We start from the raw sequence: 18,131 nt of genomic DNA on the forward strand, positions 1-18,131 counted from the left end.
ACTACTTACTCTACCAATAATTTGAAGTGCTAAGCGACCATCAACCACTATGATTTTTGCAATCTCAATGAAATCTCAGCCGTATGCATATTCAGTGGGTTGTATTTTTGCAAAATTTCAGTGTCGTTTTGAAACACTAAGTAGGAATAAAAAACCACATGGCCTAGGCTCTTAGCCGACCATCCAACCTCATTCTCACCATTCAAATTAGTATCATGGTGTGGAGGCACTCCGAGAGCTATACACAAGTGACAAAGATTTTGCCACCCATTAGATTAATTGCAACAATCTCTTGCCATCATGGGCCTCCTCCATCCACAAAGACTATCTCTTCAAGGGAAAACCGTTATACATTTTAGACACATCACATCTATAACAACTCATTAAAGAATATCATGGTGGAAAATTAGCATCTCATACACGCAAAGATAAGACATTTCAATTTGTGCCATCTTGATTTTTTGGCCAAGATTGCGACAAGATATTTGTCAATTTGGTGAGAAGTGCACTACCTGCCACAATTTTAAAGGAACTTGTCAAAGCACTAACATATACACCTCCTTATAGGTACCATACTCCATTTAGGAAGATTTTAGCATTGACTTTGTGTCGAGGATGCTGCAAATTGCACAAGGAATGGATTTATTCATGGTCCTATTTAGCAAGATATCCCACTTCTTAGGTTGTAAGAAAAATTTATAGTGTAGTTATCGTGGATAAACTTTTTAAGGAGGTTATACACTTACATATCATTCCTTAGTTTGGCATTATAATGGGATGTTAAATTCTTCGACTGTTTATGGAAGGAACTTTTGAAGTGGCTTCAAACTAAATTACGACTCAGTTTTGCATATCATCCACAAAGTGATGGCCAAACAGAGCTAGTAAACTGTACTTTAAGTAGCATAATTTGGTTTTTTGCTGGTGATCAATCTAAGCAATAAGACAAAATATTAGTTCAAGCCAGATTTGCCTTCAATTCTATGATAAGCATATCCATTGGCTGAAAACCCTTTAGCATTGTTAACACATTCACCAAATCTCATAATGGATATTATTGTTCTTGCAAAACCCAAGATCTCTCGAGTCATCCAATGGGTTATTGAATTTGATGTAATAGTTCAAAAAGTTGAGAAACTCAAGTCCGATACGAAGTATAAACTGACAGCAGACACAACGAAAATAAAATATTTTCGAAGTCGGCGATCTCTTCATACTTTGCCTACGCAAGGAAATATGTTCCTATTCGAAGCTTCAACCACAAAAATTTGAACTATTCCCTATGTTCAGATGAATTAATGATAACGCATACGTTAAATTGATCCCCTCTGATCTCAATTTCTTCTTTACATTCAACGTGGCTGATCTTTACACTTACCACCTCCCATGAAGGATAGACTCTAACTCTTTGATAAAAAAACCTTGTGATTTTATGGATATTTTGTTAGGTTTTAATAATTAATTATTAAATACTCAGTGAGCATACATTATAGTTAATCAAAGGCTAATCAATTAGGTCTTCAACAAGTTATGAGCAACTAGAAATTAGGACATTAAAGAACTAATTAATTAATTGATTTATCAAATAGATAATTTGGATTTTAATTAGTTAATTCATGCTAATTTATGAGTACTTAAAAAGTGATCAGTTTATAATTTGAAGGGAAGGTGAATAACACAATTCTTGACTTTGTAATTAGTGATTAGTCAGTTATTAATAGCTCCTCATCTCTTTTTCTCTCTTTCTCCTTCTCTTCCTCATTTGTATCCCAATCCTTTCATATTCTTCTTTGTCTTACCTAAGTGGACGTTGTTGCACTAGTGATTAACCTAACCGCGGTGGATGTGTGATTAGCCTAATTGTTGTGGAGGCATTATAAGCCAATTAGCAGTAAGGAAAACCTAATATGCTAATCTCACCATTATGGGATTGTGAAATCTGGAAGTGCCTGAATAAGCAAATAACGCTGGTTAATAACTCAATTAAGGTTAGCCAAACAACCTTGAGATTTTTAATTAAATTGTAAAATTGTTTATTGCTATAGGATAAATGTGAGTTTTTTTTTTTCTATTAAGGTAGAAATTGATACGGCGGATTTGAACTGGCAATTAAGTGCTCGCATGAAAGACATAATAATAAGTGAATCGTCAATTTAAAGTATAATAGAATATATTTAAAGAATACAATGCCATGAGATGATTGATGAATGGAGGATCTTAATCATGATTGTTTTGAGTCGAGAAACTATGGGGCATTGGAAAATTCTTGTTCACTTGTTTTATGAATAATTTTTACTTATTGTGGAAATTTTTTCAGCATTATTATTATGACTCTACCCAACATAACCCATATTTCCTAACGGGTTATTTTAGGTTAGGTGCGGAACAGAGAAATTGCCCAAGATCTATTTGGAATAAATTTCCTTTTATCTCCTATTTAATAATAGAGATCATGATTATTGTATAAAACATTTTGATAAGAATAATAGTGTAATGACCTTTTTTGTAGTAATTAGATTATTTGTAGTAACCTGATAAGGATCTGATAGGAAATCTTATGTTATTTAAGATTTATGAAAAATTTAATGCATATGTTGATGATTTCTTCCAAATAGATCTTGGGCAGTTTTTCTGTCGTGTTCCTAACCTAATATAACTTACTAGGACATATGGGTTATTTTGGATCAGTTTGTGCAACTATCTAGCTCTGTTCTATCAAAAGCATTTTATATATATCAAATATATATGAACCAATTGCAGGAACATACAATTTACTGGCTCTGAACTATTAAAAAAATCATATATCATTTTTTACGGTCTGAAGTACATTTTCCTAGAAGTTTTCCTGCCTTCTAGCTTTGCTACTTACTTTCTCTAGTGGTTGTATGCAGAATTTCGCTTTTAGCCTCATACTTTACATGATTCTATGATACTAGGGCTGTTGCTTGAAATGCTTCGCTCGGCAAAAGTGACGGAATCCAAATCAACTTGGAAGGTGCTTTTGATTCATTTTTTAACGGTTTTCTGTTTTACTTATTTATTCATGTATTTCTGCTTATTTTTCCACTCGTTGTCCACTTCTGCTTAGTTTGGTTCCGTTGGTAAAAAATTAATAAAAAAATATCTACATAATTTTCTATTTAAGCTAGAGAACACTTGTTAGATAATTACTTCTACTTATCTTGTGTCTGTAAAAAGGATGAGTTTCTATTGTCTGTTGGTTAACTAGCATCATAATTTAGCTTTTGATAGTGCTTATCCTATGCTAAATCATAAATTGGCCTGGATAACGGGCTAGTGTAGCTTCAGATGCTGCATGTTTGCCTTTTGGGTGATTTTAGGGTGAGAAATTAGGCTGATAAAGTTGTGAGCTATCGATGCATAAGCCCTTAATAACCAAACCTTGACATGGCTTTTAACTATTTTTTTATTGTAATTTTGATATCATAACCAATTCAGTTATCTGCAGCTGCAACACCCTCAATCTTAGGCCTCATTTGGGACGGCTTTTTTGCTGCTTCTTAAAGCAGCTTTCTGGTTAAAAAGTTTTAATTTTTGTACAAGAATGCTATTTTTAGAAGCAGGAAAAAAGTTATCCCAAACGAAGCCTTATTCAACTATCTTGGGCCTCCAAACAACGGGAATGCTGCATTGGAGTATGTGCCATGCAGTAATAAGTTAGAGGGTTTGGGAGGGAAGAGGAAGGATTGAAAAACATGACATTGACCATCCCAAAAACTTCAGGAACAGTTAGCATTACCAAAATGGCACCCCCTCCCTACATACAATGTCATAGCATGTACTGAAACTTTTAGATGCACGTCATGCTATACATTTCTCTTGTCAACACAGTTGTCATCAATACCATATCATCATCATTAGTCTTGTCCAAAAAAATTGGGATTGGCTTTACAAATCATCCTTCTCATTCATTTTTATTTAGTGTTGCTTTAACTATTAATTGTAATTTACACAAGTTTTTTTTTTGGCACATTATCAAGTTTATGTAGAACTTTCTGCGGAGCTTGTACTATTGTCAATTGGGAAATTTAATATCATTCAGATGAATTTTCTATGATAGAGAACTTTGTCATTCATTTTAAATATGCAAAATATCATTGATGACAATTCTCACCTGATGTTTTTGTAAGCATTTTACACACTCACTGACCATATTAAATATTCACCGTTGCACAATTTTCTTTATCTAGGTACTAATAACGGATAAATTTACTGTCAAAATAATGTCCTATTCTTTCAAGATGGCAGATATCACAGATGAGGGAATTTCATGTAAGTACATGTTGAATTAAAAAAAAAACTCTCTCTATTTCATCATGTTTCATTTCTGGTTTTAGCATGTCGTTTCTTCAGTTATTGTGCTGTTTAAATTTGTCCCAAAGGTATATACTTTTTGCAAGATACTTATTACTTTTTTAAGTTGAGCTTGCAGAGTAATGCTTTAAGAACTCCTTCAAAAAATTTCTTGCAGTGGTAGAAGATCTTTTCAAAAGAAGGGAGCCAATGACTTCAATGGATGCAATATATTTTATTCAGCCAATTAAAGAAAAGTAAAGGTTTTCTTGGATATAATGTACCTTTTTTTCAGTCATGTGCAAATGCATTGCTATATATATATATATAATTTGTAATTGTATTATCTTGTGTTATGGATTCAGTCTTAATGCTTTCATTTAGTAAGAATTAAATTGCATGTGGTGCGGTTTTTTACCATCTTGATTAATCTTTCACAATGTCGATTGTTTATAAGCCTAATTTATTTCCTGGGTGGATTAGCTAAGTAAACTATGATTAAGCATTTACTAGTTGAACCTATTCTTTTGAGTACTGCAATGGAAGTAGATGCACTTGTTTCTCAAGAGCTATTTTTTATGCTAACTGTCTGGGAAAATAAAATTTGCAACCTAATAGATGTGTATTTTTTGGATGATTTAGCATCTTTTTGAAAGATAACCCCCTCCTGTCTGAACACACGTCCCCCTACGTCAGCATCTCACTTGCAGGAGAACTTCTATTCCCTCCTATGACCGATTGATTGATGACGAAAGACTAAATTTATCCGTGATACAGACGTCGCAACTGCAAACTGAAGGATTTGAAGACTCGTGTCGGGACCAATCAGCGTCCCGAAGCCCTCGACCATCAACATTTTGATCTAGCTAGGCGGATTGAAAGGGCAAGTGCCCTCCCTATCTCCCTTTGCTGGGCCGGGAGGTTGCCGGATTTTTGGGAAAGAATATATAACATTTCCAATAAAAAACAATAAACAAGAACCTTGAAATGAAAACCTAAAGATTGTATCGGGACTAATCAGCATCTTGGAGCCCTCGACCGTCCACTTTTTGATCTGTCCGGGCAATTTGAAAAGACAAATGCCCTCCCAACATCCCTTTGTGGGGAGGGGACGTCGGGATGCTACCAAATTTTCAAGAAAATAAAAATATGACATTTTTAATGAAAATTATAACATGTGTCTTATTTGAAGACCAGAAGACCTATACCTGGTTAATCAACATCTTGAAGCCCTCGGCCGTTGAATATGTTATCCGACCAAGTGGATTGAAAGGGCAAATGCCCTCCCTACCTCCCTTCGTGAGGAGGGGTTGCCAGAAGGTTATCAAATTTTATGTTGGAGAGCTTTTGGAGAGCAATCTAAGAGCCATTCTAAAACATCATTTTTGAGAGCATTTTAAAATAATTAATTGATAAAAAAACATTGATTTGAAATTAAATCTTAAATTTAAAAATGAAAAATAAATTGTAATATTCTATTAAATAATTAATTAATTGATGAATTTAAAACACTATGAATTAAAATTTCTTTCAATTAATTAATAAATTTAAAATGTCCATTCTTACCTTGAATGAAGTGAAGTTAGCAACCAACTTTCAAATCGACTGACTTGAAGATAGCCCGACTGGATAAGTTCCCCTAGGCCCCAGAGTGACCACTTAAGTATTTGATGAGAGGAGTCTCTTTCATGATTTTGAATGAGAAACCGGTGGTTGAAAGCTAGAAATAATGAGAAAGGTTGGATTTGTCTTTCATGGTTAGACTTTGTTTGTGGAGCAGTCTTGTTGGGATAGTCTCGAGGCGGAGGTCGGGCGAATTGAGGCTTAAGCCTCGAATGTCCGGGCGAGGCTTACGCCTTTTTCCACGGAGGCGTACGCCTCAATATGTGAGGCGCCGAGGCGCATCGAGGCAGCGCCTCGAAAGGGAGAAAGTTACCTTCAAAGCCAACGAGCTCCCGTTGTTTCTTCTTATCAAAATGTCGTAACTTATGATCCGCTCGGTACTGAGCAAGTATATGCTCGGTACTGAGCGGTACATGCTCGGTACCACTAGGTACACGCTCGGTACCAAGCCAGTACCACTAGGTACATGCTCGATATTGCTCAGTACATGCTCGGTACCGAACAAGTACCGCTCAGTTCCGAGCGGTACATGCTCGGCACTATTAATTACTTTATTTTTATCATTTTTTAGGCTTACGCCTCTATCCGCCTCGAGGCTTACGCCTTGCCTCGCTTAGCCAAAACGCCTCGATTCCCGATTTCACCTTTTAAAATGTTGTGGGATACTATCAGAAAACCACTTTTGTGGTATATCAATTGAAAGAAGATTCTCACAGAATTAAAATCCTTTTTAATTAATTAACTAATTAAATATGCAATTAAAAAAATATAAATGATTGCACTTAAATCATCTCTTGTACTATAGTTCACCTGATGACCCAAACTCAAACTCCACAACTACAAAAACTCAAACTCCAAATAAGACCCCAAGTCCCCAACTCTAACAAACTCCTGCAAATGATGGTTCTAAATACCTGCAAATAATTAAACAAGAACAAATTTAGTATTGTAACAAAACAACAGTGTTAAAAACAATGGTCAAAAGTATTGTAACTAAAACTACAGTGCTAAAAGCGAACTGTTGAAACTAAAATAGTGCTGAAGCAATAAGAAAGCTACTAAAGCAGGAAGAAAGTGACTAAAAATAGCTATTCCTAAATGCTACAAACTTAAATTACAAGCAACTTTCAATGAAAGTAGTAAGACCTATCCAAAACCTAAACTAGTAGGTAAGTTCTAATAGTAGTAAGACCTATTATTAATTAATTCATTGGGTAAACTTCTAAGTGAAGTAAACAATCACAACCTATTTCAAATATAAAAACTATCAGACAACTTTGAATGAAAGCAGTGAGACTTATCCCAAACTAAATTAACAAGCAATTTTCAATGGAAGCAGTAAGACCTACTCAAATTAATGTGTTGAGGGAGCTTCCAAATGAAGTAACTCACCCTAAATCAAATTCAAACTAAATCAAACCTACATGTAACTTCTAATGGAAGCAGTAAGGCCCATTGTTTGGGAAACTTCTAAGTGAAGTAATAATCTCTAAAATTAAATCTACGAGCAACTCCTAAATGGAGCCGTAAGCCCCATTCTAAATCAAATTTACGGGCAACTCCTAAGAGGAGCCTGATAGGAAGTACTTGAGTTCACAAGTAACCCTAAGGTAATACTTGAGTTCGCAAGCAAACCTACCAAAATGGATGAGCAAACATCAGTTTTACTGCTGTTTACAGCAGCAAAACAACAAAAATCAGGAGAAAACAGAGAGATACGAATCGAAATATGAAGCAAATCCAAGCAATTAACTTGTATTCCACTAGTAGACGAATAAAAACAGCAAACGTTACAATAATCTTCAATTCGAGAGGAATATTAACTCTCCAAAATCTCTAGTCAAGGAAGACTAGAGCCCACGCCTCCAAGATGATCCCCAATTCTTTTCAAACTCAAGATAAAACCAGACAGGGCTTCCGCCCCCTGCTTGGTTTCGCCTGGAATATAACTGGACCGGTCCAGCCGGCCTCTTCTGGGCTGGCCTAACAGTACTCCCCTTCCAAAGACTTACCTTGTCCTCAAGGTGAAATGAGGAGAATTGATCTTTCATTCTTTCAAATGGCTCCCAAGTAGTATCCAAGTCGGGAAGGCCTCTTCATCTAATCAACACTTCTTTGTTTCCCTCTTTATCTGATCTCACTCATGTAAGCTACAGTGGTTCTAAAACTACTTCCAAATTCTCAGTCAATGTAGCTGGGAGTTCTGTGCTAACTGCATGCTCCCTAGAGCTCTCTTCAACTAGGACACATGGAAAACTGGGTGTATGGTGGCTGATGGTGGTAACTTTAGTTGGTACGCCACTGCTTCGATCCTGTCCAACACCTAATAAGGGTTGAAGTATCTTGGAGACAGCTTCTCGTTCCCCCTTCTCGCAACTGTCCTTTGCCTGTAGGGGCATAGTTTTAGGAATACCTTCTCTCCCACCTCAAACTGTATGTCCCTCCTATGTGAATCCGCCTGCTTTTTCATGATTTGTTGTGCCCTCAGTAGATGTTTCATCAATTATTCCAGCACCTTGTCCCTTTCCTCCAAGTACTGCTCAACTGAAGAAAGTAGTGTGCTTCCCCTCCCATAGTGCACTAGGTGTGGGGGGTCCCTGCCATACATCACCTTGAAATGAGTCATTTGAGAAGCAAAATGGTACAATGTATTGTACCAATACTCGGCCCAAGGTAACCACTTCACCCACATCCGCGGTGTTTCAGAGGCAAAACACCTCAAATATGTTTCCAAGCTCAAGTTAACCACCTCTGTCTGTCCGTCTATTTGTGGATGGTAGACGGTACTTCTCTTGAGAATAGTGCCCTGTGCCTTGCATACTCCCTCCAAAACTGGCTAAGGAACACTTTGTCTCTATCAGATACAATCAACTCAGGAATCCCATGTAATCTCACAACTTCCCTGATAAATGTTGCCGCCACTGATACTGCGGTGTAAGGATGTCGTAAGAGAATAAAATGGGCATACTTGTTAAGTCGGTCCACCACTACAAAAATGATTGTGAATCCCTCTGAGCAGGGGAGGCCGTCAATGAAGTCCATGGACACTTTCTCCCACACTTTGTTTGGAAGTGCTGATGGTTGAAGTAGCCCTCCTGGTGCTATTGTCATATATTTATTTCTTTGTCACACCTCACACCTTGCCATCATCTCTTCAACATCCTTATACATCCCCTTCCAATAGAGCTTTGATGCCAACCTTCTATATATCTTATGTACTCCTGAATGCCCCCCAACTACATTGCCGTGAAATTACTGTAATAAGTGGGGAATGTGTACTGATGTTCGTAGCATCACAAATCTCCCCTGATGTAACAACCTCTCCTCCTCTAGATAGTATCCCGAATGGCTACTACTATCCTTCCTCAAGTCTTCCTTGATCTTCTTCAACTCTTCGCTCTGCATGCTTTCTTCCTTGATGCCCCCCCAGTTAACTATCAGTGGTACAGAAACTGTCTACTCCTGAAGTTCCCCAACACATCTGGATAAGGCGTCCGCCGCCTTATTTTCCACCCCTAGTTGATATTGGATCTCAAAATCATAGCCCAAAAGCTTTGACAACCACCTCTGATGTTCTTCGGTCACCATCCTTTGCTCCAACAAGTATTTCAAACTCCTCTGATCCGTACGAATAATGAAGTGCCTTTCTAAAAGATAAGGGCTTCATTTCTGAATGGCTAAGACGATGGCCATCAGCTCTCTCTCGTATACTAACTTCAATCGAGCCGTGGTTGATAGCATCTGGCTGAAATAGGCTATAGGCATGTGATTCTGCATCAACACTGCTCCTAAGCCATACCCTGATGCATCGGTCTCAACTATAAAGATCTGGCTGAAATCTGGAAGAGCTAACACTGGAACCGTTGTCATGGCCTTTTTTAACCTCTCAAAAGCCTGGGTTGCCGCCTCTCCCCATAAAAAAATTGTCCTTCTTCAGTTGCCCAGTCAAAGGCCAAGCGATAGTACTGTATCCCTTCACAAACCTCCTGTAGTAACCAGTCGGTCTTAGGAAACCCCTCAACTCCCTTATGTTCCTAGGCATTTGTCATTTCTGCATTGCCTCAATCTTGGTCTGGTCGGCTGTCACTCCCTCTTGAGACACTACATATCTCACATATTCCACCCTAGACTAGGCGAAGCTGCACTTCTTTAGGTTGGCTTTCAGTTGATGTGTCTGTAGAATCTTAAGAACCTCCTTCAAATGCTCCAAGTGATCCTCCTCTATTTGGTTGTACACTAAAATGTCATAAAAAAAAGACCAGCACAAACTTCCTGAGATGCTGCCAGAACACCCAGTTCATCAAAGACTGAAAAGTAGCAGGGGCGTTAGTGAGCCCAAATGGCATCACCAAGAATTCATAATTCCCTTTCGTGCATCTTGAAAGCCGTCTTCTAAATATCATCCTTTATTCTGATTTGGTGGTAGCCTGACTTCAGGTCCATCTTTGAAAACACTACTGCTCCGTGCAACTCATCTAATAACTCGTCAATCACCATAATGGGGAACTTATCTGGTACTATCTCCTTGTTGAAAGCCATGTAATCCACACAAAATCTTTAACTCTCATTCTTCTTTTTGAGTAGTAAGACTGGGCTAGAGAAGGGACTCACACTTGGTCTGATGATCCCTGCCTCCAAAATCTCCTTAATCAGCTTCTCAATTTCATCTTTTTGAATTTGGGGGTAGCGGTAAGGTCGAACACTAATCGGTGACATTCCATCCTTCAGAAGGATTGCATGCTCTTGCTCTCTGGGTGGTGGTAAGCCCTGAGGTGGTTGGAACACCTCCTTGAACTGCTGTATGAGCAGTTGCACCACAGGTGGAATGTCTCCTTCTTCCCCCATACTAACCCTCTCCAAGCGCTGCAACTCCACCATATATCCACCTCCCACCTCCTGTATGGATATGATCATGGATTTGAGAGATACTCCTGCCCTCGACAACCCCGCATCACCCTGGATCACCGTCCTCCGTCCTTCCACCATCAGTTCCATCCTCAGAGCATCCCAGTTGACCTTGGTCTCCCCCAAAGTTTGCAACCATTTCATCCCCAGGATGCATCGGTACTTCCCAATTCTAAGATAAGAAAATCCTCCCTCACCTATAGCCCTTGAATGGTCAACACCATTCTCCTGCAGACCTGCACACTCCTCTCCCCATCTCCACCTTTCCCGTGCCCATCATCACTCCATATCCTCCAGTGTCCACTAATTTCAGCCCCAACAGATTGACAATATGGTTAAAGATGAAATTGTGGGTAGCCCCACTATCCATCAGCACCACTACCTCCCGGTCCCCTATTTCTCCCCTCACCTTCATGGTGTGATTTGGTGTGAATCCCACCACCGAGTTTAGGGAGACTTCAGCTACATCCAGATGTAACTTCTCTTCTTCCTCATCCACTATCCTTCTCTCACCTCCCTCCTGAGTTTCCTCGTCATCACAGACGGTGAGAACCTGAAGAGTTTGGTTCTTACACCTATGCCCTGGCATGTACTTCTCATCGCACCTGAAACACAACCCCTTAGCCCGCTTCTCCTGGATCTCTTTCTCAGCCAGTTTCTTAATGTTTCCTCCAGGCCCCCCTCCTCCATTCCTCTCCTTTGGTTCCTCTCGTGAACCCCTCAGTGCAGCTCTTTTGGGAGCTAGGAAAGTAGTAGTCATCCTATAGGATCCCCCGAAACTACTGCCTCGACTCCCCTTCTCCAGATGTTTCTAGTCCTCTACCAGTTGAGCCAACTCCATGGCCTCACCCAAGTTGCGCCGTCGCATCACTCTAGCAGCTGCTCTGATCTCCGGTTTGAGCCCCTTCATGAAGTTCCCTTCAAACACTGTCTCATATAGACGATCCAACCTGCTTGTACTCAAACTGATCACGGTACTCCGCCACTGTTCCTTTCTATGTCAAGGCAAAAAATTGCTCATAAAAGTCTCCTTCCTTACCGGTTCAGAAACGTTCCAGTAAGCACTCCTTGAACTCTCTCCAACTCCTGATGGGCTTCCTCATGTCCCACCACTGGTACCAAGCCAGTGCATTTCCCTCCGTGCATAGTCCTGCCGCTGTTAGCTTCTCTTCCTCTATTAGTCTATTGACGGAAAAATAATGTTCCACCTTGTAGATTCAACCATGACCATCCTCGCTCTCAAAGATGGGCATCTTTAGCTTTCTCACATTCGGGTCACCCCAATGGCCCCTGGTCCCTCCATATCCTCCCATGCCGCGAATGGGAGGGGCTCCCCAGCTGTCCCTATCTTTCCTTTGGCAATCAAACCCGTATTCGTCATCAGCTTCCCCTCTTCGCCTTTCAAATTCATCGCCTCGGTGGTGAAAATCTCCCCTTCTTCCCACAAAATCAGCACTCCTCTTTCCATATCTCATACTCATCTTCTCTTTAGAAAGTGGCTCTAGAGGTGGCATGTCGTCCTCTCCCTCAATGATCTTCACTTCCGAATTTTTCCTCCCCCTAAACGGGTTCGGATTTCTTCCTACGCCATGGCCTTCAGTGGTCTCTCTTTCTTCGGATGTCGTAGGATTTGTCTTCATTTCCAGCAATTTCTTCAACATCTCTTCCATCACCGTGAATTTGCCTTCCATCCTTTCATTGTTGGAGGTGATTTGATTTTGAAAATCAAAGAATTTTTCCTCTAAATTTGATTTTAGTTGACCGATTTCGCCTTCCAAGACTTCCACCTTCTTCCCGGCCATCTCTCTTCCCAAGAATCACAAGAGATCTTCTAGAAGCCAAAAATCCGCTGAAATGTCAGAATTTCAGCCGCCAATGGTCCCAAAAATGATGCTGTGATACCAATTTGATAGGAAGTACTTGAGTTCGCAAGTAACCCTAAGGTAATACTTGAGTTTGCAAGCAAACCTATCCAAAATGGATGAGCAAACAGCAGTTTTACTGCTGTTTACAGCAGGAAAATAACAAAAATTAGAAGAAAACAGAGAGATACGGATCGAAATCTGAAGCAAATCCAAGCAATTAACTTGTATTCCACTAGTAGATGAATAAAAACAACAAACATTACAATAATCTTCAATTCGAGAGGAATATTAACTCTCCAAAATCTCTAGTCAAGGAAGACTAGAGCCCACACCTCCAAGTTGATCCCCAATTCTTTTCAAACTCAAGATGAAACCCTAAATCACGCATTAACTCTTAATTAAAGACAAAGGAAAATTACAAATTTCATAAACAGCCCCTAATTCAAAATTTTCCCTCCCAAAACTGGATTTAACCCAAGTTGGGGCCCACAGGGCTTCCACCCCCTGCCTGGTTCCGCCTGGAATAGAACTGGACTGGTCCAGCCGGCCTCTTGGGCCGGCCTAACAGAGCCGTAAGCCCCATACTAAATCAAATAAACGGGCAACTCCTAAGCGGAGCCGTAAGCCCCATCCTAAATCAAATCTACGGGCAACTCCTAAACGGTGTCGTAAGCACCAAACTAAACCAAATTACCAAGCAACTCCTAACTGAGCCGTAAGCGCCATCCTAAATTTAAACCATTAGGCAACTCTTAAAATGAGCCATAATCCCCATAATTAAATTATATAAAAATCAAGACCAACATGTCACCACCCTAGTCTACTTAGGATCCCTGAGAGGAGGCAACCTATGGCTCTTAGTCAAATTCCTTGGACGCTACAACCAACGGTTTGTTAGCATTGGTAGATTGACATTTACGATATCCCGAGATCATATTAATTATAAATAGTTTTTAATAGTTATATATTTTAATTTCTAAAATAATGTAATTATTAGTTTTAAAATTATTATATTTGATTAAAATAGTTTAGTTAGGTTTTATTAGACTTTATTTTAGTAAAAATTTTGGACGAACTTGAATTTTAATTTAATCGTTTGGACTTTGGACCATAAACATATTCAACTAAGCGTTACCCAACTTGATTGATACTCTAAAATAAGATCCATATAAAGATTTTTATAATTCTTTTTTATTTTGATTCGTATTCAAAATGGCGCATACCGCCCTGTGTGTTATACACTATGGCTCCATGGGAAATTTTGCGCCATGTTGCGCCATTCTCCGTTGACAAGTGTGATTGTAATTAACTATGAGGGCTTAAGCTCATAGGAAGTAAAGACCCAGATCTAAATAAACCTCGATATGAACATTGGGGGAAATATGGTTAATAAAAAATTCAATCCACCTTAAGGGAAATGAAACCTTAAGCCTAGGCAGTGGGGTTCATGCCTAGCACCATTTTGTTTGAATGAACATTTTTGTTGCCAGGCAGCTTCTTAATTGCTCTAATCTTTAGTATGTATTAGTGAAGAAACATTTGTTAGGATTGTCATGTTACACTAGGGTATATTTCAAGCTATATTGACATGGAGTTAACTTACAAAATGGTGATATTCACTTAACTAAATCCTATTCCATTTTCATGAAATCTTCTTGTTTATATCTACTATTTTGCAGGTAAAGTATCTATGACATGCAATCTACTTTTCACATTAACCTTATTATAAATGATGGTATTTTAAATTTCTTTTTTGGCATAAATTATAGGAACAATGCACGAAAGTTCCCCAAAGAGAATCTCCCATAAAAAATCTTATTGAGTGCTAGAAAATTCACGATGGTAGAGATAAAATTTCAGGTGTTAGTCTTGTATAAAGATTTTATGCATACTTCGGTAAAAGAAGATTGCAATAGTGACATCAAAACTTTAATGTGGAGAGCCGAGAAAGGGAAAAACTCATTTGGCCCGACTCATATAAAATGATGCACTATGTAAGTATATATTATAAAGTTTGCATTGGGCGCTGGATAATGTCAGTTGAGCGTTGACGGCAGGTGATGATGGTCAAACTATAATAGTCAGTGATGTTGGTCTAACGACGATGAAAAACCTTTGAAGATTGGGCAATTGTATTTCGACAACATCGGTCTAATGAAGGCCAACGGGCGATGATTGTCACACGATGATGGTCTGGTGATGGAGATTGTTGGTGGTGATCATTGGCATTGAAAGTCAAGTAAAACTTTAAAATTCTTCAAATCTCAATCTTCGTATTCTCTCCGATTTCAAGTCCAAGATCCTCTTCATTTGGAGAATGGAGGATTTGTTTATAGTTTTTGGACTATTATTTTGTCAAATTTAGCTAAAATCTTAATGCACTCTAGAAGAGGGCTCATCTTAATTCTTTTAATGATAGATCATTTTTTCAACATTTATGTGTTAATGACCTTTAAGTTAAATGATTTTGAGCTTTTTGTATTTTTCTCATTAAGATGCTCATTTTAACTGTAAGCATGCCAAATTCAAAGATCATTTGATCTTTCAATTAATATTATAAAAATTTAACTACATTTTAAATGTTTGATTTGGGCTCGTTTGGAGTTGGATAGATCACTTCTGGTGTTGCTAGTTTTGTCTCATCAAGACGTTCATTTTAACTGTAAATTTACTAAAATTAGGGTTCATATGGTCCTTAATTTAGCTTCAGAAGTTTCCAATTACTACATTGAGATATGATCAAGTGGATTTTTATGTAATGGATCATTTATCCCCTATTTTTGGATGGTGAATTCTGCTATCTAAAAAAATCATGACATAAAATTATAGTTTAAAAAAATTACAAGACACGACCACTCATTGTTTGTCAACATGGATATCATCAAATGGCCTTGAATTATGTCTATTCCCCTAAACCATAATTTCACCATTTTCTAAAGTTGACATGTCAATTGGAAGAAATTTTATCATAAAATTTTTACTCTAAACTTATTCAATTTGCTCGAGGTTGTCTTTTGAGGTTTTTTTTATATCTTAAAAAATGTCAAAAGTGAGTCTAAAATGTCAAAACATGATTCTTGGGGCCTCAAAGGGTCAAAAAAGGCATGTCTGAGCCCAAAATTGAGCTTGAACTTGTGTGGACTGGTGTTGGCGGGCTGCCCACCTTCGGTGCTTGCTGGTAGCCTAATGTCAGTCGAGTTTGGCATGTATAAGAACCATTTGGCTTGTAGAGTGTTCCATGTTTCTTTTTCATTTGAAATATTTCAGTTTCAATTTTATTTTATCCAGTTTTATAAAAAATTGATTCTAACTCCCAAAAATTTTACTAAAAAAAAAAAGATAATTACCAAAAATTGTAGCACCTCTTTTCTCATTCAAGTATAAATAGCCATCATAGGTGAGAGAAAACTCACATCGACACTTGCAATGCCTGCGATTGAGTTATGATTATCTCGTAAAAAGAAGTTGGCTGTCTTTATTTGGCGAATTGAAGTTGGTGTAACTCAAGTTTCTCAATCCCTATGATGAAGCTCTGGTCTTCTTTGAAAAAGAGTTAACTATCTCTATTTGGACTGATTGATTCCATGGTGAGGGAGGCTTTCAATTTTTACGATTAAGCTCCTTTATTTTCTTTTTTATTTATATTTTTTAAACAAAAATTTTATTGCAACTAAAAAAGGGATTACAACAAGCTAAGAAGCAGAACGAAAAAAGCTACAGAGGTACAAAAGGAGGGGGGATTAAACCCATCAGGCTCAGTATTGGCAGAGGCTTCAAACCAATCCAAAGCCAGATACGGGCCATCCAGTTTGGATTAAGAGAGTAGCCATCTGAACGAGCAAGAAACGCACCACCAAAGGTTGCCACGAGCCATGGCTTAAGACAAGTGAGCCCCAGCCACATCATTGCCCACAAACCATAAATCGCAGCCTAAAAAATGAAACGAAGTGCCAGCAAACTACAAGCAGAGAAAGTGAAAACTAAACTAAAGAGCCTACCAACCAATGCAGCCCATAGCCACACAACCCAAATGAGACAATATGCCTTCCAACCAATCCAACAAAACAGCAACACCAGGCACGGGCTAACCAGGTAGGAAACCAACAAGTGATCCAAAATCCACCACCACATTCCCAAAGTTATTTCCTATACGTCTGCCCCTCCCTCGAGAGGCGATAGAAACAACAGGTTTGTCATGCTGCAAGGAAAAATCATCCCCAGGTTCTTCATCCCCACTAGACTCCGAAGAGGAATCGGACGAACAATGAAGCCAATCAATTTGCAATCTGACATTCTCCCCCAAATTGTCACCCACATGATAAATCAAAGCTTCAGGTGATATTAAATTAACTGGAACATCTACAAAGGAGCCAGGGGAAGAGACAGTGGGGGGAACCAAACAAAGCAGAGACCTCACTCGCAGGGTTAACAGACAAGTTACTCTTTGCAAGCGAAACAAGGGAATCTGATTTCTCAGCAAGCACACAAGGGACCTCAGCCGAAGCCAAGCCACACATGGCAGGCACAAATATAGAACATGACATAATAGGTTGTGGGTTAACGTCACAATTACCACCCCCAGGCTCACTAACACATAAATGCTGGCCATGAATGGCAGGAACAAACTCATCCACCACGGGATCCATAAGCACTACATTAGAATTAGGCCTACCAGGTGAATCACAATCAACAACAGGGGACGCAGGGAGGAGCTCAGGGGTAGACACAGGCACATCCGGATTAACACCCAGAGAAATAAGATTAACATACTCAATCAAAACACCCTCACCCGAAACAGCAGGATCCTCTGCCAATGATGTGAAACATACATGCAGAGATGAATTACTTAAAGGAATTTACACACTTAATATTCGTAGAACAAATAATTATATCTTGATGTTGGATTTAACGACGCAATAAAACACTAAGAGCGGTAAGACGAGCTTATGACGAATCACGTGCATAAAAGTTAAAATCAAAAAACAGTCAATTTAATCTAACGTTGCATACATGGATGGTTTCAACAATAAATCCCTATGCTAACAATAAGATTAGTCACTACAAGAGATCCCTCACTCAACTCTTCTAATTACTAGGCTTTAGCGGGGAAGCATTAATGTGATCGTCATGAATCTATTAAGACCACAATTGAGAAGTAACTACAAAGATAAAATGGTCGGATGAAGAGTTTACCCAAAGAAATAGGAGACATGAAGCTTTAGTGGCTGTTTGGATGCTTGAGATGAAGTGGACGGCAACCCAGACTCTTCTTGATGTGGTGGACAGCAATCAAATACTTTAGGACAGCATACGAAGATCTCCCGACTGGCTGGACAGCAGGAAGAGATGCAGAATTTCTCTGGACAGCAGCAGTTTGGTCTTGGACAGATCTTGGACAGCAACCTTTCAGGCGCAAGAAACGTT

At 38.8% G+C, this 18,131-nt stretch overlaps 1 protein-coding gene across 3 annotated transcripts in view; it reads left to right on the forward strand.

The window, feature by feature from the left end:
* The window catches only part of LOC110116657 (protein transport Sec1a), a 55,229-nt gene that overhangs the window by 5,722 nt on the left and 31,376 nt on the right, over positions 1-18,131 (forward strand). For 2 of the 3 annotated variants that reach the window (XM_020850326.2, XM_028696634.1), the window contains exons 2-4: positions 2,937-2,995; positions 4,212-4,293; positions 4,493-4,571. In XM_020850326.2, coding sequence (XP_020705985.1) covers positions 2,937-2,995; positions 4,212-4,293; positions 4,493-4,571 — 220 coding nt within the window. Of the gene's footprint in view, positions 1-2,936; positions 2,996-4,211; positions 4,294-4,492; positions 4,572-18,131 lie in introns of those variants that run through there. The other variant, XM_020850329.2, reaches the window with a different exon arrangement.

This window comes from Dendrobium catenatum, unplaced genomic scaffold, assembly GCF_001605985.2.
Source record: "Dendrobium catenatum unplaced genomic scaffold, ASM160598v2 fragScaff_scaffold_793, whole genome shotgun sequence".
In the NCBI taxonomy this organism is placed as follows: domain Eukaryota; kingdom Viridiplantae; phylum Streptophyta; class Magnoliopsida; order Asparagales; family Orchidaceae; genus Dendrobium; species Dendrobium catenatum.